The sequence below is a fragment of the Uloborus diversus genome, chromosome 8, assembly GCF_026930045.1.
Source record: "Uloborus diversus isolate 005 chromosome 8, Udiv.v.3.1, whole genome shotgun sequence".
NCBI classification, from domain to species: domain Eukaryota; kingdom Metazoa; phylum Arthropoda; class Arachnida; order Araneae; family Uloboridae; genus Uloborus; species Uloborus diversus.
The window spans coordinates 150796679-150823470 of record NC_072738.1 but is presented as its reverse complement, the minus strand read 5'-3'; the positions used below and the strand labels follow the sequence as shown (position 1 = coordinate 150823470).

At 33.1% G+C, this 26792-nt stretch overlaps 1 protein-coding gene across 1 annotated transcript in view; it reads right to left on the bottom strand.

Annotated features, from left to right (window-relative positions):
* Positions 1-26792, bottom strand: part of LOC129228685 (forkhead box protein K1-like) — a 36286-nt gene that overhangs the window by 8627 nt on the left and 867 nt on the right. Inside the window, exons 2-7 of the mRNA XM_054863369.1 lie at positions 26348-26381; positions 25094-25270; positions 18351-18681; positions 17177-17370; positions 12747-12964; positions 3481-3645 (exon numbers count right to left, since the gene is read on the bottom strand). Of these exons, the coding sequence (XP_054719344.1) occupies positions 3481-3645; positions 12747-12964; positions 17177-17370; positions 18351-18681; positions 25094-25270; positions 26348-26381 (1119 nt within the window). The remainder of the gene's footprint in view (positions 1-3480; positions 3646-12746; positions 12965-17176; positions 17371-18350; positions 18682-25093; positions 25271-26347; positions 26382-26792) is intronic.

Sequence of the window (26792 nt, the reverse complement as noted above, 5' to 3'; positions counted from 1 at the left end):
GGAACAGGTGCTGATTCAATTTTGGTGTCATTAACTCAAACGGGGGTTGAGCTATAGAACGTTTTTTCTTGTCAATTGTGACTGCTGTACCTCAAGAAATAATGAACGGAATGAAAGAAAAATTTATTGGCAAGTAGCCTTTAGTGGGTATAAGAGCCGATTTTATTTTGGTGTCAACAGCTAAAAAGGGGGTAGCGCAATCGCCCGTTCTTTTTTACCATTGTGAGTGCCCTATCTCAAGAAGTAATACTACGTTCTGGTTGAAATTTGGAATATATGTTAATCCATATGTAAACAGGCTTCGGTTCAATTTTGACGCCAATCGCTCCAAGAGGTGTTTATTTTATTTTTTTTTTTTTGCAAATAAAAATAGCTTTATTAATGCAACAATAAGAAAGATAAATCGTAATAGATTGTCGTCTGCGTATTTCTCGTGATTTTAATTGTATGGAAATGATCGGAAATATTATCTCAATGATTTAAAATTTTTAACTGTTGCCATCTTATGTTTGTTAACAAATAAAATATTTGTAATTCATTCAAGCAAGGCTTTTAAAATAACTTTCAATTTTCGCTCTTTGCTTTGCTTTTGCAATAATTCAGACATTGGGATGGTAGTCAAGTTTTTGCATGTGTAATTTTGTTTTTGTTGGGAATATTGCTTCCTCGTCAAGCATGGGGAGGGATCAGAAAAAAAAAAAGAAAAATATAGAAGAAAGTTTCGTGATGGCCACAACATACTAGTTTGTTTTGGCAGCAGACCATGAGAAGTCAAATAGTTGCTGCTTCTTCGCTCATTGACTAATATTGGAAATATATCTGGGGCCTCCGCAACTCTGTTGGAAACTTCGTCTTCTGACACAGAGGTGTGGGTTCGAATCCCGCCGGTGCCCTGGGGGTTATTTCCTTCTCTTGCGTTGTAAATCTTTCCTGTGTGTGTCTCGACTCAAGGCGCTTGGCACGCAGTCCTCTATGTATGTGAAGCTGTTTAGCTTCTAAATAAATAATTAACAAAAAAAAAAAACATATCTCAGCGCATGCGTCGGCAATCACAACGAAAATGATTTTTATACATAGATAGGCGACATTTTGTGAAGTTTAATGCTTTGTTGCGATTAGGGTTTGCAGATATATATCATGATATATATCACGATATATATCCGATATTAATTTTTCGAACCACGACATCATGGATGTGTACTGACTAATGCATATTTTTTATTTCTGAAATATATAAAATTTGTAAAAGAAGTTAACTGAAGAAAATGAGTAAAGCATCTAATGCTTAAATAATTCTATTAAAATTAAGAAATGTATCAGTTATGCTATATTTTATTTCCAATAGATTATCGAATTTTACAAATGATTGAAAAATATCATTTATACTTAAATGCCATTCAAAGTATGTATTTTTTTTAAATGTATATATATGAATGTAAATAATGAAAGAAACAATTATTTTAGAATTGAGGCATTATTATTATAATAGCATAAGAAAATAAACAGTGATTTGAGGAAGCAGTTACTATTTAATGACTTAAGTTTGCACTGATTGAAAATATCGGACATATATTAAAATACATCAAATACACCGCCAGCTCAGTCAATTCCAGCCGAGGACTGCAATTTCGTGCTTATTAGCACTCATCAGCCCGGCATAGGACTAACTGAGCTGGAGGCAGAAAACCTCTTAAGGAAGCCAAGAGTGCCAAACAAACTGGTAGCCAACATAGAATTAGCACTGACCAGATGAGTGACCGAAACAATGGTTCGGTTCAACTCGAATACTGCAGGCAAGGCAGGTATATTCAGTAAGTTCTGCCTTAGCCCTGGCTATAGGGCGGTAACTTACTGAATATATGCTGGGCTGATGAGTGCTAATAAGCACGAAACTGCAGTCCTCGGCTGGAATTGACTGAGCCGGCCTATTTCTGCCTTAGCCCTGGCTATAGGGCGGTAACTTACTCAATATATATTAAAATATCCTATATATATCAAAATATCGGATATTTTCGAAGCCTGGTTGTGATTGAATTTTTGAGATTTATCATGGACAGATGTTTCAAAAATATCCCTCCCCCCTCCCCTTTTTCACTCCTGGAGGCGTGTCCTGTATTTACTGATCTTAAATCTGGCAACCCTGGTTCAGCCATACAACTAAAAAGCTTCCAGCAGCAGGTTGTTGTCTGCTGGCAGGTTGTCAAGTTCGGGGTAATTCAGCAGGTGATCACTGTCAACGTTGGAGGTGAATCAAGAGCCAAACTTCTCTTACAGGTACACTTTACAATTTCTTTATGCAGTCACTCTTGCTCCATACAATATCAAATTAGTTGTTTTCCCTCTTTTTTCTAACATCTTAACACAAACTTAACAGAATGTTTTAGTAAAAAAAATGGCTGATTATTGCTTAGAATTGTGATTCCTTATGCCTTATCACCTTGTTTGCATGAAGTGTAAAAAACTGCTAGTTTTTTAATTAGCAGAGAGTTTAAAAAAAAAAAAAAAAAAACACTTGTTGATTCTCCTTTTTAAAAGTGTATGTGTTTTATTTCATTATTTTTATTTTTACATCTTGTACTTCACTATACAAATGCAAGTAGTATACTAGATTGCTTTTTAAGGGGTTACAGTACCTCAAAAATGATGAAACGATCAAAAAAAATTTTTATTGCTTATTTCAAAATTAAAAACTATTCTGAACACAGGGAAAAAGTTTCATTGCTTTAGTTCAAACATTTAAAAAGTTATGAGTGGTTTTAGGCCATGCTCGCTATGTGTTCTTATGCAAAAGATAAACTTTAAACTGCTTTTTCTCGATGATGGTTTTTTTGTGTTTTCATGTCATTAGAATCCCTAAGGATTTTTTTCTATTAAAGATACAACTTTAAAGTAATACTTTTTGCAATTGGGATAACATATTTGACCAAACTGTGCATTGGATAAGCATTTTATAAATTACTCAAATGTTTAGAGCATGTTAAACCTTTAAAAACCAAATTAAAAAAAAAAACTTTGATTTTTTACGTAATTAATCACAGAATATCTTCTAATAAACTCATAAGCAAATGAATGCACAGATTTTTAGAGATGATTATAGTGATCATTTAGCAAAAAAAAAAAAAAAAAAAACTAGTGCAAAAATAAAAAAGCCTTAAAAATTTCAAAAGATTGAAATTTTCTTCATTTTTTTGAATTTTTAAAAAAAGTAGGCAATATTTTAAATTATTGATTAAAAAATAAGTATTTATGCTATGGTTTCAAGGAAATATAAAATTTACTTAAATTGAAAAAAAAAAATGTTTGAAAGGTACTGTGACCCCTTAAATAAAATACTCACTTGTCAAATTGACATATGTTCAAATTAGATCTCCCCCTTTGAACACGTTTTTCACACACAATACCAAATTTAAAGCAGGGAATGTGTTCAAAACTAAGTGATTTATCTCAACTAAACAAGGAGACTTTCACAGTAATACCTACCAGAGTTCTGAGGATAATCACTGTGGATGCCATTGCTGAGAATGCCGTTTGAAACCATATTTATGAGAGGAGCAGGGATGTACGCTCTGGGTTTGATGTAATGTGTTGACGGCTGAAGGCTGCTGCTGATGTTCTGAGGAGCTGTGTGATTAGTTGCAAAGCTTCCTGCACAAATAAAAATTGAGTTAGAAACACTCACAAATAAACATTCAGGTAAGGCCCTTAGGAATTTACACTTAATTTTGAAAGTGAGGTAGATTAAGATGCTAAAACTTAACACATTGACTACTAAAGAAGAGATAACTCGTCCTCCAGAACTATGCTGTATGCGCTAGGGACGAGATAACTCGTCCTCAAGCCAACACGTTGCTACATTTTTTCAGCGGGTTCCATTGACTTTCCTGGCTGTTTTGCCGCACACAGACTGGGTTTGCTGAGAATGTTGGCCTAGCGCCCCTTATATAATTAACTAATTCATCTCACCACTTATCTCACCACAGTATAAGTCAACTGCCTAATCCTAGCATGGGAGAAATTTTCAACGATGTTTTTCTTTCTTCTAATGCGGATGCCTGAAGACGTATCTCGCACGTGCAGTCGCCGATTTATGACGTCACGACCTTTACGTAATCGACGAAGCATCGTAACAGATCGGCACGTGCCCGATGCTCATTGGCCAGGTGCTATGCTGGCGTGTATCAGAAGGTGATTTGGCGTCCGCCAGACTTAGATAAATTGAAAAGCTTTCTGCGAACACAAATCTTAACTGAAAAATTTTCTGCAAATAATTATTTTGCCTAACTCACCCTTGAATAAAAAATTAAATTTATATTCAAATAAGAAAGAGACAAAAAAAAAGTGCTTTAAATCATTTAATTTTTTTTATAATAACATATAGTTTGCTTATTTTTCACCAACTGAAGAAAACTGCCAAAGTCATTATTTTTTTTACACGTGTGCTTTAAAAGGCTTTTGGAAAAAGGCTTTTACAGAAACAAACTCTGGGATTTTCTTAAAAATTCCCTTTAAAAAAGAAAAAAAAATATTTTTTTTTTTTTAAATTAACGTTAGCAATTTGAAAAAAAATTTCTGCAGAGCCAAAAATTTTTCTGCGAACGCCGTTCGCGCGTTCGTCTATATTATGCAATGTTATAAAATTCAAAATTACTTATCTGTTTCAAAGAGTAGAAACCTTTCTATAAAAATCCTTTATTTAACATGAACACCACTTGCTTCTTGCAAGAAAAAAGGCAACTGAATACATGGTGAAAAATAAAAACATGTTGCTGAAAAACTAACAGTTGGAAAAGCAGTTACATGTGTACATACAGTTAGAAATGCAGTTACATGTGCATCACATGTGTGCCAACACCTGATTGGTCAACAGCCAGGAGCTAATTTGAATATCAATGGATCAATCACATGTTGGCTACAGTTAAGATACTAAAAAATTAATTTATATTCAATCTAATTTTATGTTAATTTTAATAAGTAATTAAATATATATTTTATTTATTTATTTTTTAACATGAAAGAATACTCTACATATTCCCCCCATTCTTTCATGACTGAAAAATATATCTGCAAAATTCTCTTAATTTTTCTTTTGACAAATTCTTTGTAAACATATCAGCAATATTTTCCTCTCCAGATATATTTAACAGTTTAAATTTTTCTTCAAGTAATAAATTCTTAACATAATGATAACGAATATCAATATGTTTAGTTCGAATGTTTTCAACATAATTTCTACAATAAAATGTTGCAGCTAGGGAATCAGTAAGTAAAGTTGGAGTAGATACATTAATATTCAATTCATAACACTCCCTTAAAATATCATTTAACCATAACAGTTCTTTTACTGTTTCCGATATTGCTATATATTCCGATTCCATACTAGATAAAGCAATACACTTCTGCTTAACTGTTCTCCAAACAATAGGTATACTTTTGAAAAATATAATGAAACCACTTACCGATTTTCTGTCATCCCTATCTGATGCCCAAGAAGCATCAGAGTAGGCACATAAATTTTCTACACCTTTAGGGTTTAAATTTATGCTTAAATCTCTAGTTGAAAGAACATAATTAAAAACCTGACATAACAATTTCCAATGTACCAATGTAGGGTTTGAATTAAATTGCGATAAAAAATTAATTGCAAATAAGATATCTGGTCTTGATCTACTCGCTAAAAACAATAATGAACCAACTAAATTTCTATAAGGAAACTCTCCTTCTACTGAGGATTCATTAGAGTCTGCCTTCACAACAATACCTTGAGGCATAGGCAAATTACATTTAACAAAATTAATAAAATTAAACTCTTGTTTTAATTTATCAATGTAACTCCTTTGGTGTAAATACCACCTATTATTTACAAATTCAAATTCTAAACCAAGTACTTTCCTTAAAGGACCCAAATCTTTTGTATCAAATTTTGATTTAATTAAATTTAGAACTTGTTCCATATCTTTGTTTGTTTTAGAAAAAATTACTAAATCATCTACATATACTAACATGATAGTACTCTTATTGTAAGTATATATACAATTACATCTCAAAATTTTATCAAACCCCATTTCGGTTAAAGATTTATCTAATTCGATAAACCATTCTCTCCCAGCTTGGTGTAAACCATAAAGAGCTCTTTTTAATCTCATTACTTCAGTTTCCATATTAATTTTAGGATCATCAAAGCCCTGAGGAATTTCCATAAATATCTCTTCTTTGAGATTTGCATACAAATATGCACATTTTATGTCAACGTGTCTATGTACCCAACTTTTACATACAACTAGTATTACCATAAATAAAATAATTAGTACATAACTAACAACTGGCGAAAAAGTCTGAAAATAATCAATGCCAAAAGTCTGTTTATAACCCTGCGCAACCAGTCTGGCACGAAATCTTTGTATTTGACCCATGGCATCTTTTTTCAGCTTATAGACCCAGCGGCACCCAAGTACTTTCTTATTAGATGGTCGTTTCACAATAGAAAACACATCTCTCTGCTTTAGAGTCTCAATCTCCTCATTCATGGCCTTTCTCCATTCCTTGGCTTCTGGAACTGAAACAGCTTCTTCAAAGGATGAAGGTTCCATAATACATAAATTACAATTAGCATCTTCATCTTCTGAAGTTTCATTTTCTTCATGCTTGAAATTAAATACATAAGGTTCAAAAATTATATTTTCTTTCCTGCAATACTTTTCTACATCAGCAAGGCTTCGTAGACGAGGAGTTCTACTTCCTGGAGGATAATAATATACATCCCACTTGCCTGCTGTTTTCCCTGACTGACGTTGGGAAAGTTCACGAGTCCAGTTGATTTCACTACATCGAGTAGGAGTTTCATCTTCCTTTACCATCCTGGATTCGTCAATACCATCTTCCTCTAACAGTGGTACATTAACAAAATTTTTGTGAGGTAGGTTTTGAGCTTGATTTCTTTTGTATCCATTCACAAATTCATTGAATCTCACATGTTTAGTTTCTTTTACAGTTCTTTCTTTGGAAAACCAGATGCGATATCCTTTTGTGTTCTGAGCATATCCAACTAAGACACCCCTCTTGGCTTTTTCTTCTAATTTATCTCTATTATGCTTCTCAACATAAACATAAGCTAAACATCCAATAACTTTTAAGTGGCGAACGGAACATTTTCTTCCAAACCATATGGAATAAGGTATTTCATTATTAATACCGCTATGAGAAAATCTATTCTTTAAGTAAATAAATGTGACAGCTAACTCTGCCCAAAGCCCTTTTGGTAATTCAACTTCAAACATCAATGATCTAATTCCTTCCGCCATAGTGCGATTCAGTCTTTCTGCAATTCCGTTCATTTCCGGAGAATAAACGTTTGTTCTCTCCATAGCTATTCCCATATCATTCAAAAATTCTTGAAACTGTGTCGAGCAAAACTCCATTCCATTGTCTGTTCTAATTGCCTTTATTTTCTTGTTATGAAAATTCTCAATTTTAATTTTAAATGATTTGAAACTTTCAAAACAGTCTGATTTCTTCTTTAAAGGAAAAACAAATGCATATCTGGAATAATCATCTATAATCGTCAATAAATAATTAGCTCCACCAAAAGAAGAACCTGAGTTACTACTCCAAAGATCCATATGAAGCAATTCTAATACATCCCTCGAAGCTCTATCTTTAATTACAGGAAAACTAGCTCGAGTCATTTTGGCTCTAATACAAGTATCACATTGTTCAGTGTTACCTTCTAAATTTTCGAGACCATACACTAACTCCTGCTTCTTCATAAGTTTCAAAGAGTTAAAATTTTGATGTCCAAATCGCTTGTGCCATGTCATAATATTATTACTATTTTGTGGATTATTATTTTCAGCCACTACAGCATTCATACCAGTAGAAACATCTCTTGAACAAACACTGGCGTTTAAAATATATAAGTTATTTTTAAGGTAAGCCACTGCAAGTATTTTATTTTCTGGAGTGTAAACTTCGCATTTACTTTTCCTGATTTTTATCCAATATTTGTGTAAGTCTATCTGACATCCAGATATTAAATTTCTTTTGAGGGATGGTCCCCAAAACACTTTCTTCAATGTTAAATTCTTTTTCTCCCCATAACAGGTGAAGGTTAACCTAATTGTACCGTAACCATATACTTCCACTTTTTCACTAACAGAACCCACTGTCATTCTTAAAGGTGTAAAATTTTCTAAAAGCGACTTGTTAGAGATAAAGTGATGGGACGCTCCCGAATCTATAACAAATTTTATATTGCTCCCAGTCTCTACATCACATGTGTTAACTTGAATGCTAGCATAAAAAGAGTCCGATTTGGGGGTAAAATTCTTATTGACCACATCGACATTTTTCCGAGAATAACAATTTGGGGAAATATGACCCATTTTGCCACATTTAAAACATTTTGGAATCTTCTTCTTGTCAAATGATTGTGGTTTGTTTCGATATTTAGGCCTAACACTTTCATCTGAGGTTCTTAAACCTTTAGCTACCATGACATTAGAATTATTCTGAGTATGACATTCGCATTTTAATCTGTCGTATTCGGACAACAATGTTTTGCGCACTGTATCTGATTTAAAATCTGCATCGCTGAGTTGATATAGTTGCTGAACAACCATCCCATATTCTGAAGGAAGCTGCATCAACATCTGATAAGCATATTCTGCTTCATCAACTTTTTTTCCAGCTGATTCTAATCTATCTTTTGCTTGCTTTAGTCTTCCGAGGTAGACTGCCATCGACTCAGGTGGTTGGTACTTAATCTGTAAAAATTCTGTCCTGAGGGTAGCTATCCTTGCCCTTGAAGTCGGCTCATACGCATTTTTCAATGTTTCCCAAATGTCCTTAGGGTCTTTTATCCCAATAACTAATGTTTGCTGTTCCAATTCAATGCCCAATGCAATTGTAGATATTGCCCTTTGCTTTCGTTTATTAAACTCTAAAAGAGATTTATCATCAGCTTTGTCATCCAAACCTTTTTCGGTACCATCTATAAAACCAAATAAACCTTGATGACACAATAACATTTCCATGTTGAATTTCCATTGCCTCCAATTATCAGCATTTAGTTTGGGGAATGATAATGTAGATGAATAAAGTTCATTAGCTGCCATACTTCGATAATATATTCTTAAGTTTCAACAAGGTAAGTATAAGTAAATGCATAAAAACAGACAAGTCTAAATTCTGCAATATCAAAGTAAGCTTCCAAAAAAAAACTTAAGTTCAATTTCCAAAGTTCAATGTCAAAGTCAATTTCTAAAATAACTAAGTTTACTTTTAAACACATTCAAGTTCAAATTCAAAGTTGAAGTTTAAATTCAAAAATATCTAAGTTCAAGTCCAAAATTTCAAAAGTTTAAGTTCAGTTGAAGATGGGACTGGGCCCATAACCTGTTATAAAATTCAAAATTACTTATCTGTTTCAAAGAGTAGAAACCTTTCTATAAAAATCCTTTATTTAACATGAACACCACTTGCTTCTTGCAAGAAAAAAGGCAACTGAATACATGGTGAAAAATAAAAACATGTTGCTGAAAAACTAACAGTTGGAAAAGCAGTTACATGTGTACATACAGTTAGAAATGCAGTTACATGTGCATCACATGTGTGCCAACACCTGATTGGTCAACAGCCAGGAGCTAATTTGAATATCAATGGATCAATCACATGTTGGCTACAGTTAAGATACTAAAAAATTAATTTATATTCAATCTAATTTTATGTTAATTTTAATAAGTAATTAAATATATATTTTATTTATTTATTTTTTAACATGAAAGAATACTCTACATGCAAGACTGGCGTCCGCATGCTAATGAGTTCACTTAGGATAAAAGGAACTGTTTCGAGTAGAAAATTGACTTCTTCGGTGTTTTCTCTCTGGCAAGTTGACTCTAGCGCTCGTTTGCTTTTATGCAACGACGCGGGTTCTATTTTTAATAGATAGATAATAGATTGATATAGCTCAGCTCTAGTTCGCGTTGTTTCAAATGTTTTTAATTTTATTTAACTAACTTTACTAAATGACCAAATAAATTTGGTTTTTATTTTAAGTTGTCTTAAACTATTTTTTTAATCATGCGTTTCTAGTCATACATTTAATTAGGTTATTGCATTTGGAGGTTATTAGTCTTGAGCATTCTCTTGCTCATTAGAGAAAACATTTTCGGGTGCAAGCAGGTGTGAGCGCGATCAAACGAGATTGTGCGCGGGTTTTTTCTGCTGTAGTCTGTGAGTAAATAAAAATGCAAAATGAGCACAAGTAAGTATATGTCTTACATATGTAAGTACATGTAAGAAAATGCGTCGTTTGCCATTCTCTGAACATTCGAAAAGAATCACGTTATCAATGCAAAACATGTGCATCCAAACCTGCCTTATGTGTTGTCCCTTGCTTTGAAAAATATCACAGAGTGGAAAATTTCTCGAAGAGAAATATAGAAAATTTGTTTTGTATTCTGTATTATTCATGAAAAAGTCCAATAAAACTGTTTTCCTTCAAATTGTTTCAAAAAATGAGCTTAGCGCAGGGAGTCCATATATAGGTTGTTGAAGTCGCATGTGTTAAAAGAAACTCCCATGACATGCAAGGAAAAAAGACTAGGAATCACTTTTATGTGATGGAGAATTTATAACATGCATAAGAAGGAAACCTACTTACTTATACATCGTTTTTTCAATGCAGAAAAAACAACCGCCAACTCGTTTAAAAAAACCTGAAACTGGTATGCACTTGCACACATTGTTATACTAATTATCGCATGACCCTCAAATGATCTTTTTTTCTCTCCAAAGTCTTATTTTAGTTGTTAAGGCAGTCAATTATAGCATCAAAGCAGTTTGACATTCTTTCTCCATTCTGACATAGATGTCAACATCTCAAAAGTTTAACTTTGCAAATGACGATCTAGAACAGTGTTGACAAGTTTTTCCGAAGCAGAAAAAAACGGCAGGAAGAAATAGGTTTCTTCCAACTGGAAGAAACTTATTTGCAAAGAATTCACCATTATAAATTGCATATTTGTAATAAAAAGAAAATATTTTTGAAATAAACCTAAGTACCTACATATAGTTACACCTTTAATTAATAATTACAAATGACAAAATAATAATTAAACTAATATTGCTATCAACATGAATACAAATAGCACAATTTTATGAACTTCTCATAAGCTGTATTTAACTTTTCACAGTCCTCAAATGATCTTATGATTTCTCGAATCTGAAAACTCATTAAGTAGAGAAGTGATATTAAGTAACGAAATGCATAAAGTTTGGAGGGAATGTACAGACGCATGAAAATTAGGAAGTTGAGAAAAAAATTCCAAACAAATTTTTGTTTGCAAATCACGATAATACTAGTGTATTTTTAAACGAATTATATCAAATTGAAAAAAATTTTCCTTTACAAAATTGTAATAACCCTTCATCCTAAAGATGTAACGACATTTTGTAGGAAGTTGCCGCCCTAAGCCAGGGCTAACGCGGAAATACTTAAAATACACCACTAGCTCAGTTATTCCATCCGAGGACTGCAGTTTCGTGCTTTTTAGCACTCATCAGCAGGGAATGGGAATCACATGAACTGGAGGCGAAAAACCTCTTAAGGGAGCCAAGAGAGCCAAACAAACTGGTAGCTAAAGTAGAATTAGCACACCAGATGAGCGACCGCAGCAATGGTGCGGTTCAACTCAAAGACTGATGGCAAAGCATGGTATTTTGTAGTAAGTTACCGCCCTTTCCGGGCTGATGAGTGCTAATAAGCACGAAACTGCAGTCCTCGGATGGAATAACTGAGCTGGTGGTGTATTTTAAGTATTTCTGCCTTAGCCCTGGCTTAGGGCGGTAACTTACTACAAAATACCATGCTTTGCCATCAATCTTTGAGTTGAACCGCACCATTGCTGTGGTCACTCATCTGGTGTGCTAATTCTACATTAGCTACCAGTTTGTTTGGCTCTCTTGGCCCTTAAGAGGTTTTTCGCCTGCAGCTCATGTGATTCGTATTCCGGGTTGATGAGTGCTAAAAAGCACGAAACTGCAGTCCTCGGATGGAATAACCGAGCTGGTGGTGTATTTTAAGTATGGTAACTACATTGCCGTAAATATACCTGTGAAACTTAAAGCTTGTTAATGAAAGTAGAAGCTCATTTATTTTCTATTGGTTTTGTCCGTTTCTTCCCCTGCCCTAGAAGAAATTGGTTTCTTACAAAAGAAACCCAGGGAATGTATCCCACGCCGCAATTGGTTTGGTTTTAACAGTAATTGCCAATCCTAGTATGGAAGTTTTCTACAGAGTTTACTTAAAAATCAGAGAAGCTCTGAAGCGGGAGGGAAACACATTTCATTTCTGCAATGTGTATATTTATATATTTTTTAATCTTCCAAACTTACCATAATTAAAACTTTTGTGTAGTTTTACATTCATGGACGCACATACGCAAAATTTTAAGGGGGACTCACATATTTTCTCCATGGTTTAGCAGGATGTTTTCCCCATGTAAACCGATTTCAGTATAGATTAGAAAGATTAAAATTTGATATTTTTAATAACTTATTCATTAATGGTTGGAGAATAAATGTTTTTACATTTTTGCAAAAAAAATGTACTAAAAGCAAGGAAGTTTTAACTTCTGGGGGGGGGGGGGGGGCTTGAGCTCCTACTTACCCCCCCCCCTTATAAAGGCTCCCATGTTTACATTATTTACCTTCAGAAAGCATGCAACAAAAAAAGTGACTGAACTCACTTGGTGATCCTGGATTTGAGAAACCACTTTTAGAGTCTGCAGAATTCAAATGAAAGTATGTTCCTGCCTGAGGATAATGTGTAAAGTTTGAAGCATAAGGTTGATTGCAGTCCAACTCTTGAGGCACCATTTCGGGGATGGGACTCGGCTCTCGAGACAGGGAATCCGGAGTCACGAGCCCACTCATCCCACTATGGCTCGGTGATGCAGGAGCAGAACTGAAGTTGAAAAAAAAAAAAAGAATTAAAAAAAAGAAAAATTAATTTGAATTTTGACATCTTGAATTCAAATTATGTTTTTCGCAATCACGAGTGTGTGTGTGTGTGTATGTAGGCGTGTGTGTTTATGTGTGTGTGGGGGGTATGTGTGTTTGTGTGTAGGGGGGTATGTGTGTTTGTGTGTAGGGGGGTATGTGTATGTGTAGGCATGTGTATTTGTGTCTGCGTGCAGGTATGAGTGTGTGGGTAGTTGTGTACATGAGTGTTTGTGTGTGTGGGGGGGAATGTGTATGTGTGTGTAGGCATATGTGTTTGTGTGCAGGCATGAGCGTGTGGGTAGTTGTGTGTAGGCGTGTGTGTAGGTATCTATGTATGCGTGTGTGTGTATGTGTTTGTGTATGTGTATGTGTAGGGGTATGTGTGTTTGTGTGTAGGGGGTATGTGTACGTGTAGGCATGTGTATTTTTGTCTGCAGGTATGAGTGTGTGGGTAGTTGTATGCATGAGTGTTTGTGTGTGGGGGTGGAAATGTGTATGTGTGTAGGCATATGTGTTTGTGTGCAGGCATGAGCGTGTGGGTAGTTGTGTGTAGGCGTGTGTGTAGGTATCTATGTATGCGTGTGTATGTGTTTGTGTATGTGTATGTGTAGGGGTATGCGTGTTTGTGTGTAGGGGGGTATGTGTATGTGTAGGCATGTGTATTTTTGTCTGCAGGTATGAGTGCGTGGGTAGTTGTATGCATGAGTGTTTGTGTGTGGGGGTGGAAATGTGTATGTGTGTAGGCATATGTGTTTGTGTGCAGGCATGAGCGTGTGGGTAGTTGTGTGTAGGCGTGTGTGTATGTGTAGGTGTCTATGTATACATATGTGTGTATGTGTTTGTGTATGTGTGTGTATGTATGTGTGTGTGTACGTGCATGTATGTATGAGTGTAAATGTAGGATATTGACGCAACCTGGAGACTTTGCTCGCTATAGGAGCAGCATCGAGAGGCGGCCGGCCGACGGTGGTGCTGGTGGGAAAATAAAATGATAGCACATCAAAACAGTCAAGTGAGAACAATAAGCAATCTTGATTGCTCAAAAAAGGATTAAAAAAAGCAATTATTTTACAAAATTTTTGCATAAAATACAGATGCATTAAAAAACTGAAGTTTTTGAATATGCTAAAATAAAAATACAAAACATTAACATCATAAGGAGGCAGAAAATAAGTTGGTCAACAGCTTTGCTTCAAATAACCAACCAACACTCAGCACTTTATGTTAGAAGTATGTGATTAGTAGCTATGTTCTAAAATCAGAGGTATTCCTAAAAGCTTTACCACTTTAATTGTTCTCAGATCTTGATTCATAACATATGACTTTAGATATAAGTACTTTTAAGGATTAAATTCAATGAAATAAGTGATTAAAAATTCAGCTTTATATTTAATAAAGTAATGACAACACAGATAAATCATCAACAATGCAAAAAGGGACAGTAAAGCAAGGCATAGCTACTAACATTGAAAGATGAACATCAGGGGGAGACTCACATATAAAACTTTAAAACGTTAAGGGCAATTTTACATAAATAAATTAGCAAGAAAACTGTGCATGCAAAAGGGATTTTATTATATAAGTGAATATTTTTAAAATTGAGACTGAACAAGACCCAAAATTCAATGTTTGGAGATCTGGCAGGACCCAAAATTCAGCAATTGAAATCACTATTTTAAATAATTTGCAGTTGGGGGGGGGGGGACCCTACAGCTTTTATATTTGAAAAAAAAAAAGAGGAGTTGTAGAAGAGACTCATGTTTCTTAGCTCTTATGAGGGATAATAAATATTCCTTGCAGCAGGTAAAAATCTAGAAATTCAGAGAAAAATCGGAAACATTTTACAGCTTTTTTTTTTTTTTGGGGGGGGGGGGGATCTTTAAAAAGAAGAAAAATGAAATAAACATGTTTCAAAATGAACAGGCACATACAATTTTCATATTCATTTATGACAAGGCTTGGATTTTTCGAAAGCCATTGTTTTATCTACTTGCAATTATAATCACTGAAAATCCTTTTTTAGCAGAATTTTGGTGTTTCAAGACAAAAATTTGGTAGATATTTATTTTATTAGGCAGTTCACTGCTAGGGTGAGACAACTTGCATGCTCTAATTGGGGAAAACATATATGGTTAGCTCAGAAAAGTTGGACTATAATTGGCTATCTGAAACAGTTTATTAACACTGTATGAGACCCTAGTTTAGGAATCCCAAAATTCCGAAAACCCAAAATACAGAACTTATTCAATTTTATGTATGTATGTATATATATATTAAATTTAAAAAAAATCCTGATTATTTTTTCAGTTTTAAAAGTTTAAGAGTTCAGTTTTTTTTAAATGTTTTTTCAATGTCACATGTTATGCGTAAATAAGCCTTTTACTGTAATTGTGCAGCAATCTTTTAATATCCACTTTCAGTTAACAATAATTCTTTTTTTATTCTCATAAATATGCAGTACAAAGCCTCTTGAACAAAAGTACAAAATTATTTTTAGTTAAAACATGATTTATTTATTGTATCAATCGGTACATTGCATAATAATATAAAGCAATATCCATCAGACTAATAACGCCGCAAATTATCTCCGACTTTTGTTTTAGCATAATGAAGCATACTTTCATTCAGATTGATAAAAAAATAAAATAAATTTAGCTTGAACATTAGCAAAACCAGAAAAAACATGACAAATACTACACAACAGGACAGTTTTCACTACTTTTTGAGTCAGAATCCAAAATTTGGAAAAGTCACGATTCTGAGCATTCTGGATTTGGGGTCGCCATACCTGTAGCCTCTTTTATAAATAAATCTTTCAGTAAATTTTTCACTTTTACAATTTAGCAGTGGAAAAAAGGAAAACTAGTGACATAAACATAAAGGTAAATTTTTTAAAGCATTTCTGACAGCATCAAACTTGAAATGCATTTGTCTATCCCCTTAGACAGGTAGAATTAGATACCTTATCTTTTTTGTCAACCTAAAAAAAACAATAATAAATATGAACTTATGCGGGCGGATGTTGCTGCCGAACTTGTAGCTGTACTAGCTTGCAACTTAAGGTGACGCTCAGAAGAAAAAACCAGTTAACAGACAAAACGTCACACTTACTAGTGAATAAAAGGACATTGCCACCTGTCTATGAGCTGCTATTGGATGGCGCGTATGGTTCAAATGGATAAATGCTCCGCGCTGCTTTGCTGGTAAAATTGAAAATATTTAACAATTGACAGAAATTATGACAAAAAAAGATTACGTATGGGTGGATTAACTAATCCGATTTCTAAAGCGAATATCGGACAAGGCGCTAGGAACTATTTCTTTCGCTTGGCCTCAGCTCATTTCCCCATAGTCAAGAAAGCTTGCAGTCGAGTAAAGTAAACTCTACGGAAAGCTTGGGTGCATTGCCTCGAGAGGTTGGACTTTATTTATTTACAGATAAGCAGTCTTGCATAATCTAGATGAACGCGCTAACGGCGTTTGCAGAAAAATTTTGGCTCTGCAGAATTTTTTTTTCAACTGCTAACGTTATTTTTTTTAAAGAGAATGTCAAAAATAATCCCAATTTCTATTAAATCCTTTCTCCAAAAGCCTTTCAAAGCACATGTGTGAAAAAAAAAATGGTTTTGGCAGTTTTCTTCAGTTGGTGAAAAATAAGCACAAACTATATATGTTATTGCAAAAAAAAAGATTTAAAGTATTTTTTTTTTTTTGTCTCTTTCATATTTGAATATAAATTTAATTCTTTATTCAAGGGTGAGTTAGGCAAAAGAATTATTTGCAGAAAATTTTCCAGTTCGGATTTATGTTCGCAGAAAGCTTTTCATTTTATCTAAGTCTGCAGATAAGACTACATAAGAAAGATTTATAGCATATAGAGATGAAATAACACCCGGCGCACTGGTAGGAATCGAACCCAATTTCCGGCATATGAAGCGAAGCTTCTTACGAAAGAGATACGGAGGTGCCAGGCTAGTAAATACAGCAAAAAATGGACTTAATTCAGTATTTTAATTTTAAAAAAGATATAGAATTAAATTGGTTGAACATTTTTAAGCTAATGTTCCTCACATAACTTAATTGTAAACAAAACAAAAACTTTAACTTCCAATTTATTTCAACTTCCATTCCAAAATGTAGGTGAAATGACTAAGTGAAATGACCAAGTACTTACCGAGAAGATAAACCTCCATAAGGAGGCCTAAAACACGGGACTCCCCGTTGTCTTCTTTTCCTAAATGCCTGTTCTATGAGTTTGGCTTCTGATTGTGGCTCTATCCTCCAAAAAGAGCCCTTACCCGGTTCTTCTTGGGACCTTGGCACTTTGACAAAATATCTGTTTAAAGAGAGGTTGTGGCGAATTGAATTCTGAAAGAAAACAATAGTGGGAAATGTAAAATTAGGAGGCACTTTGAAAAGTTTTTGTATGAAACGGATCCGACATCACAAGAGAAAAAAATATAAGACAGCAAAATTTTCTACAAGTTAACTTCCAGAAAAATTTTAAAATGAGAATTAAGCAAGATAGAAACTTATACAAGAGAAATGAACTTGTTCAAACAAGAACATTGATTTAAAAAAAAAAAAAAAAACTGGCCTGGTTTCCAGTATATACAAGTGTGTAGTTAGCATTGTTAGCGCTCCTAACTGAATCTTAACCCTTGGATCAAGGAATAATAAAGGAAGATAAAGACTATCTACAGTTGAATGATGAAATTTTTATTATCAGCAACTGTGACAACGTAATAACTAGTTCATCTGAATTAAGAGGAAATTTCTAAGGCTGAAAATCTTGCAGTTAACTTGTATCCAGAAGAAATGCAGTGCCTAATCTATGAAATTGCAGCTTTCAAAGAGGATGTAGGACACTTAGGTTCAGTAATTAACACAAGAATAACTGTATTGCATGTACACCATCCACTCAAAAAAAAAAAGGTATGATTATTTCAAAAAGTAATTTCTTATATACATTTAAAAAAAGCTTTCGAATAGCTTTTGAGAAAGCTTCATACCCCAACTTTTATCTTCACTTTTCGAGGTGGAACCTTACCATGTTTGTAAACCTCTCACTGCGGTGTCAAAAATATTTTAGCTACTAGTGTGGAGACATATTCATCTTTTAATGTTACGTTGTTCCAAGAATTATCCTTATTTTCAGTCAGAGAGCAAAAAAAAAAAAAAAAAAAAAAAAATAATAATAATAATAATTACTACACTGGATTTTTTTCATTATTATTTTACTACAACACATCCTTTAAAGAATAAATTTCTTCACCTTGATGAGTACTATATGATAGCATGTTTTTTTATTTCAGTTTTATTGCGACTCAAAGTAAATAATTCTTTACCTGCCAACTTCTGTCAGCTGTTCTGTAAAAGGGATAATTTTTTGTAATGTAAGAATAAATTCCACTGAGAGTCAATTGTCTGTCAGACACTGAGGATATTGCTTGTACTATCAGCTGAGCGTATGAATAAGGAGGCTTTTCATCTTTTGAACTGGACCCGTTATTGTTCGAAGGCTGATGAGCATCACCACTGTGTGTGGGTTGAAGTTTCTGTTCATTTTTATCATTGTTGGTGACAGCTGCTGCCGCATATGCAGCCATTTGAAGCTCATTCACAATATTTCGCTTTCCTACACCCCCACGGGGGCTGGCAGGACAGGAGTTTGCAGCACTGAAAGGAATTAAAAGGTGGGTGGGTAAAAATGCCCAAGTAATAATACAAAAATCTACTTACAATAAAAGTTACAAATTACAAAAAAAAAAAAAACATTTGATAATACAATTCCTTACACAAAACATTTTTCTAAAGTAAATGTTATTTTGTAAAGCATTTGCTGGCATCTGGAGCAAAAGTTATAGGTAAACGGTATGAATGACCATAAATTTTTAACTGTAAGAGACAGCTAACATCTTTGGCGAACAATTTTTATCGCAATTTGTTATTATTATTATTACTCTTTATTTGTCTACTTTTTTGTTACTATTCTTATTATTACTTTATTTATAAACTAGTAGTGCCCGCACACAGCTTTGCTTGTAATCGAAAAATTAAAAGGTCTTTTGGTTCGCCTGTATATTTACAAATAATGTATGGTGAATTTTCTCCCCAATTGGCTTGTGCCCATGTTACGGTTCCACGCTATGATAATTTCTTAATTTACTTGTCCATCTTATGACAATTTTGTTCTTAAAATTGGAATAGAAAAAGAACCACATCGAATTTTCGAAAAATCGCTTCGAGGTGCACACCCCCATGCTACAAACTAACCTTGCCGAATTTCATGAAAATCGGCCGAACGGTCTAGGCGCTATGCGTGTCACAGAGATCCAGACATCCTACAGACAGAGAGATTTTGAGCTTTATTTATTAGTAAAGAAGATTATCTTGGTAAAATTATTCTTTTCTCTAAGATTTTCCTTAAAAACTGCTAGCAGTTTTGAGCCACTGAAAAAGAAGAATCTTTTGAAGTTCTGCTTTTTAGCAATTGATATTACAAACAGGTTTCTAATTTTAAATTTACAAAATAGCAGATATTTAACCGTACTCTTTTTTAGTAGCAAGTTTTTTCACCAGTAATCAAATAATTTACAAATATGCACACAACACAAGACATTTTTTTTAAAACTTGTTCACTTTAATTATAACAAAATCCTTAATTTTTATGATTAAAAGAAAGTTTAACTCAAGACATAACTTTTTCCCCTTGTTATTGAACGAATTCCTTGCAGGAAAAGGAAATTTTAAGCTCAGAGAAAAATAGCCATATTTTGGGGAGATGTTTGAAGATAAAATGTAACAGATATGTTTCCAAAATGACTCCCCCATGTGTATGAAAAGGTTTCGTTTCCACAATCGGGAGCTTTTAAAAGGCTTTATTATTGCAATTAAAAATTTAATTAATTGTGCTTTTATACTGGACGCCAAAAAATGTTTGCTTTTTAATTTCTTGTAGGCTTAATATATATGAATATTTATATATTTAGAAAAATCAACTGTTAACTGTCAGAAGTTTCCTAAACTACGAATTTGGTGTTTCCAGTTTTTCTCGTTTTCGGGATTTTAGTAAATAAATATGTTTAATTGTTTGTAGGACTCGACCGATGCATCGGCGCCAATGGTTCAACAATTTAGCCATCGGCATCGCATCGGCGGCCGATGCTAAATTGCAGGAAACATCGGCTCATCGGCCTTAAAAACATCGAAAAGCCAATGGAATTGGCCGATGTTTTTGAAAAAGAAAAAGGACCTTTGATGTTTTACCTTTTCATACAAAGTAAAGGTTGTTTTCATATAAAATTGTTTACTAAATTTCTGTATGAATTTCTATTTTAGTCACCCCTGAAAGAGTTTTTAATACTGCATTCAGGTACCAAACAAGTTAATTATTGCGTTGTTTCTTGCTGCTGGAGGTACTTATGTATCTCTTATAAGTGCTAACTCCGAAATGGTAAACTGTAGAAGGATAAGTTTTCGCATGTGGGGTGTGCGTACGTTCCAGTTGTGCACTTCCCTTTTTGTTTTCGATCCGGTGTTCTGAAAAGCCTGTTTACCCATTTTTTTGGCTATTAATTACTTATTTCAATGCAAAACTAATATAGCGTCTCAGACTGAAGATTATTTGGTGATATATTGCCGAATTGGAGACTATGGAAACAAATATGAGATGGCGAAACCAGTTTTTGTGTCATTTTGTTAGATTCCCGTTGAGCCGACGGTAATTTTTAATTTTTCGATATTTGTAATATAAATCACAGTAATGCAGTCTTTTTTGTATTGCTTCGGCGGAGTTACAAGTTTGGGGCTCGTCGAAATACATTTTGGGGGACCTATTTCTCTATCACAGAAGTTGTAAAACATTTATCATTTGCATTTTTGTAACTCCTACCGTGCCCCTATGGTTATGGGGTCTCTCGTGCAATTGCAACATTTGCTATATTTTAAATCCGCCACTGCACGTCAAAACAAACTCGGGTGCAAGTTTTGAAAGGGTTTTTCTGCTCAATGTTTATGATTATTTTGAACTCTATTTTTACGACTATTTTTTGAATCTCCGAGAACACTTGCGTGCCACTCCTCCCACTCCCTCAATTTCTGAAATTAAACTCTAGTTGTACTACTGAGTTGTTTAAAACTAACACCATTCATAAAATTAGAGATTTTTTTTTTTCAAACTTTATCTATTATTTTGAAAGAATTTAGAGCACTAATGTAAGAAATTGATTAAAGACGTTTTGAATGGTGACATAATTCGGAAATCGAAGGGACTTTTGAATTTTTTCTTTGGAAGTTTCTGAAATAGATTCAGAAACTCTTCCGAAGCGTTGGCTTTAGCGATTCTGTACTAAAAAAATTAGGCGGAGGCTGGGGCCGAAGTGTGAGTTACTGCAAAATCAGAGGGTGACCCCTCCTCCCCCATTTCGTAATGCGCCATCTTTTTTGTATCATTAATAGTGATCGATTTTATTTCTGTTGTAAGTAACTATTTTTATGTATTTATATAAAATCAATGAATAAGTTATTTTCGTTTTCTATAGAAAATTTCAAGGGTTTTCTATTATTCAATTTTTTAAATTTCAAAAAATTATTGTTAAATTGAACAATTTAATTTGAACTTGTTTGTAAAGCTTCATAAAAGATTAAACAATCAAATTCTTCAATATTATGTGTGCCAACATCAGATCAAGTAGTATATGTATTCAGTTATTAACGTGGTGTAAATATTGAGTTTGTTTATTGTAGCTGCGTTTTAAGAACCTCGCTCTTTTCATGGCTATTTTTTTTTCAGCAAAATTTATGTCACTGTTTTAGTTTTTTGAAAAATGCAAAATTTTCTATTCATAAATTTTAAATAAGTATAAAAATATTCCTACTATGATTTAGTATTCTAATTTATCTGTTACCTTTTTTGTTTAATATGATGACTAAAAAATGTCCACGTGCAATCATTCCAGTTTAATTGCGTAATTTGTTGACGGTTTCATAGTTTTATTCTTAATTTTTTTTGAATGATTTAACAACATAATTTAATGTTTTTTAACTATGTTTAGTGTACCTAAATCCATACATCATTACAATATTACTGAAATCTTAGTTATATGTTCAATTTAAAAAAAAAACAAATCAATTGGTTATCAAACAGTCTTTTTGTTTTTCTTCCTTTCTTTCTTTTTTTTTTTTTTTTTTTTTTGCTGTTGTTCTTTCTCTTTCATCATACAGCAGTCAAAAAAGGAGAAGCATAACTACACCCTATACAGATTGTACGTAGTACGATCCAAAAGTTCGGGGACAAGCTGTATAAAACCTTACCCAGAATAGTTCACATTACAGAAGCACATCCACCTTCAAAAGGTTACCTTGAGGGACTATGTACTTCTGCCAGTGTTCATATAACTATTCAGGGTAAGGTTTTATACAACTTGTCCTCTAACTTTTAAATCATACAACGTACGTATGAGTTTTCAACTTACTATTTCATAACGTTTTTGAGTGACGTAAGTTTACGCGCATGAAGACATCACAAGAGAATTTGCTATAACTAACTGAGGAGGTGTTCAAAATGGATATTTCGGTCATCTACATGTTCTTAGGTACATATGCATGTACAGATGTGCCGAAAAAACTTGTAAAGTTTAAATTGGGTGATAGTAAAATAAAAATTTAGGTCAAAATCTGATTTTTTTTTGGGGGGATTACAATTCCTTATTCGTAGAAAGGAAGTAAAGTGAAATGAATCAATGATCCTTTAAATCCCTGACAATTTTATCAATTTATTTCTGTGTGATTTTTTTTTTTTTTTGCCATCGGCCAACGGCATTGGCCATTTTGAGGAAAACAATCGGCCATCGGCCATCTATGAACAATCGGCCAACAACCGGCATCGGCCCATCGGCCAAAAAATGCCATCGGTCGAGCCCTAATTGTTTGATAATTATAAAATTACATCAGAATAAGCCATCATTTATTTCTTTACTGTTATTTTCATGCAGGTGAGAAGTAAAATCGGAAAAATGTTCCTATTTCGGGTAGTTGTGTGATAAAAAAAGTTTGGAAATTTTGCTGCGGCTGTATATAAGTAAAATAGTTTTAAATTCTCATATCTATTTAACATTATGTAATACAGGGTGGCGACAGGAATTGTGAAAAAAAGTTCTCTGACTTTTCCCTGAGTAAGTTCAAAAAATTTCCCTGATTTACATTACCAATGATAATGGTTTCCTTTCTTTGCTTTACTTGAAATCCATTGTATATTTGTATAAAATGCAATATTTTAAAGGTTTTAAGTTGTGTAAAATTTATGAACTAAAGATATTTTTTTAAAAGTTGCTACTTTTTTTAACAAAATGGTAAAAAAAAAACATATAAAGTCAATTTTTTGGAGAAAAAAAAACTACAAAACTACATTAAATTTTTCTACATAGAAAGATTATAGAAACTTTTTAAAAAATACTTTACTTCCGGAAACCACATAGCATAAGAATTTTAAGAAACTATTAAAATCACTCTTAAAAACATATGTGTATTTATGGTAGAACTAAAAAGTAATTGAAATTATTTTGAACTAAATTTTCAAACAGTATAATAATTGTTGCAAGAATAACAAGTAATAGTGAAAGAATAGAAGCAATGTAGTTATTTTTATATAACTAATTGACATATTTATGCAAAACAGATGAAACCATTTGACATCCATTCATAAGGAGCTTTTTTCTAATCAAGAACAAATGTTTTAATGAATGAACACAGCATTTTAACAATAAAAAAATAAAGATATTTACTTAAGTACACAAGTCAACTATTTCAAATGATTTTAGCATGTAACAAAAACAATCTTAGGTTGCTTTTGTAACAAACAACTTTGAAATGCAAGGGAAAAAAAGACAGAAAAAAAAGGCAATTAGTTAATTTCAAAATATATAAAAAAAGAATACAACTTGGTTATAAAGTCTGAAGAAAAGAAAACCTTTATAATCTGCGGCGACAGCAAATAGTATAACGGCAAAAATTAAGTTTTTTGATTGAAAGTTCAATTTTAGCAATTAAATTAAAAACACGAAGAAGTAATAACTTTTAAGCTTTTATCAGTATTAATTCAAAAACTAAAGATTTCTTTTTGAAATCGTGAATACAGTATGCTATTCACTTCGAGACAATGGAATAAAGGCAAAGGAGCTAAGGCATTAATGAAGGCTTCCTCTTTGCCTGTATGGTTTATTTTACGTCGCATTGAAAGGGTGAAAGGAAATTTCAAGCTAGGTAAAATAAACATCTTAACAGACACAGAAGCAAATCCTAGGAAGTTCATCCTGTGATTAATAAGTAAGATTCAATAATTTAACGTTGAGGAAAAAAGATGCACAAATATGCGGTAGTGTGTAATTGCACCTCGTTAATTTTACCTTTTTTTTTTTTTGAACAGATAATTGGTGGAAAATGTGTAGGGAATTAAGATACTTAATTTTGTAGAGCAAAAAAAAAATTTCTTCATAAAAATCAATTTTCCCTGATTTTTTGTTATTTTTTCGAAATTCCCTGATTTTACCCTGATTAATAAAGTTCCCTGACTTTTCCCTGATCTCCCTGATCTGTCGCCACCCTGTAATAATTGACTCAAAGAAATTGGATGAAATTTTGAAATTATTTTCAGAAAATTAGGAAAAGGGAGAAAAATAAATAGTCTTTCAGAAATAAACTTATGTTTTATTTCTAAATCATAAATTATAGGAGAAACTGGTAGCATTGAAAATAATCATTATGATCATCAACCTCTACCGGCTGATCCGCCAACTTTCAACAGCAGATTAATCAGTAATCAGCCAATTTGCTTACAGGCCCATGCCTACTCAAAACCATATTTTGGAACAATTTTGAAAATTTTCAGAACGGTTTAAATCCTAAAAACTCTACCCTTAAATACGGCTATGGTATATCATACATTAAGCAGAATAATTGTAAGTATATTTTCTTTCAATAAAAAGTTGGGTTCTGAATACTGTTCAAAGCAGCATGGGAACAAAAACGTAATAAATATTTGACAAAGATCTTAGCCATTGAAAGTAAACATTCTAGAAATGTTTCTACAAACCTTATAGTACCTGTAGGAGAAGGTGCTGGACTTATGAAATGTGCATCTGTGTCTGGTATATTTATCCTCAAAGGTGCCATTTGCTTCTGAGGTAAGAGCTCTGGAATAGGCCGCCTGGGTGGACTTGACACATCGATGAGAGATTGGAAAACTATTTTAATATTTGTACTAGGGAACCTAAACGCACACCTGAAAAAGAGATATCCTTAATTAGCTACTTTGTAAAACCAACACTTCAGTTTGTAATTGTAAGTAATGATGCAGCATACTTAATGTGCAAAACTTTAGTACGGGAATGTGGAGCAAAGTGAAATATTGGGGCAAAGTAAAATAACAATAATTCCCCCCCTTTTTTTTTGAAAATACAAATTTAATGCCAAAAATAAATGTTTCAATGCAAGATTTATCAATACTTAGTATGTAATTTATAAAATACAGTGTTATTTCTTTATGTACATTTATTTCCAAAGAATATTTAAAATTTGATCTGTTTGAAAAGGGTAAGTTGTCTTAGTTATTTCACTCTGCCCTGCATTCCCACGCTTAAAAGAAAAGAAAAAAAAGAAATTGCTAATACTTCCTGATAAATCAAATAATGAACATACAAAAGTCAAAAATTTTTCATTTTATTTTTATATTGTTGTCCTTCTAAATAAGTAATTTATTGGAAGATTAAGAACATAAAGTACACTCTGGTAATTTTTTTTTAAGTCACAGAACACAAATCTTTACTAATAATATAAAGATGTAGAGTTTGACTGTATGAACGTGCTAATCTCGGGAACTACTTTTTCGAATTGAAAAATTCTTTATGTGTTGAATAGTCCATTTGTTGAGGAAGGCTATAGGCTATTTTTTTTTAATCAGATTGACCAAAACATTTGTAATTGCAAATTAAATATTTAATTAATTGTTAGTTCTATGAATTCCTAATAGATGGAGGGGTAAGTTAACTCTTCGAGAGAGCGCTGGCCGACAGTGTCGATAGCTGCGAGGAACCATGCCCATGCCACGCTGTTGTGATCAGTGAAGATTTTTGAATGCACTTTTTTTTTTTTGATGCTCAAGTACCTAATTTGATTTTGTAGGATTTTTCTATTGGGTTTTGTTTTCCTTATTTCTTCAACGTTTGTTTCTGTTCTTATAGTTGAAGATAGTTACTTATTTAAGTAAATAATTTGATTTGACGCATTATTCAATTGTGATTGTTCTTTATAACGTTTTTATTATAGCATTGTTTATTTGGTGAAACACTTTAAACTGCAGGGTTGTGGGACCGCTTCACTCGCTAAAGGGCAGGGTTATAGTAGCGTGGTTGCTTGGCACGTTAAGGGATGAACTATGTAGTTGAAGGATTATTTTGAGATTTTAAGCAACTGTTAACATTTGTATGTGTTTTGGCGAATAGTTATAAATTCCAAAGAGACTTTAATAGGTCTTTTGAAAAGGTGTGTACACATTTTAGTTGAAGAAAAATGATCATTTTACATCAGAAGGGGGCAGCTTTGTTCAACGGACTTCCTTTAACTTCTTAGCACGGGCATTGGATGCAGGTAATGCTAGTAAGAAATAAAATGTTTTCTAAGCTGTTAAAATAATAAATAAATAAAGTTCTCTGTTTGGATCTTCAGAGAAATGATGCATGCCTTGTTGTCCATGGGAGCCCTTGTAATTCCTTGATCTATTCAAGATCCGTAAA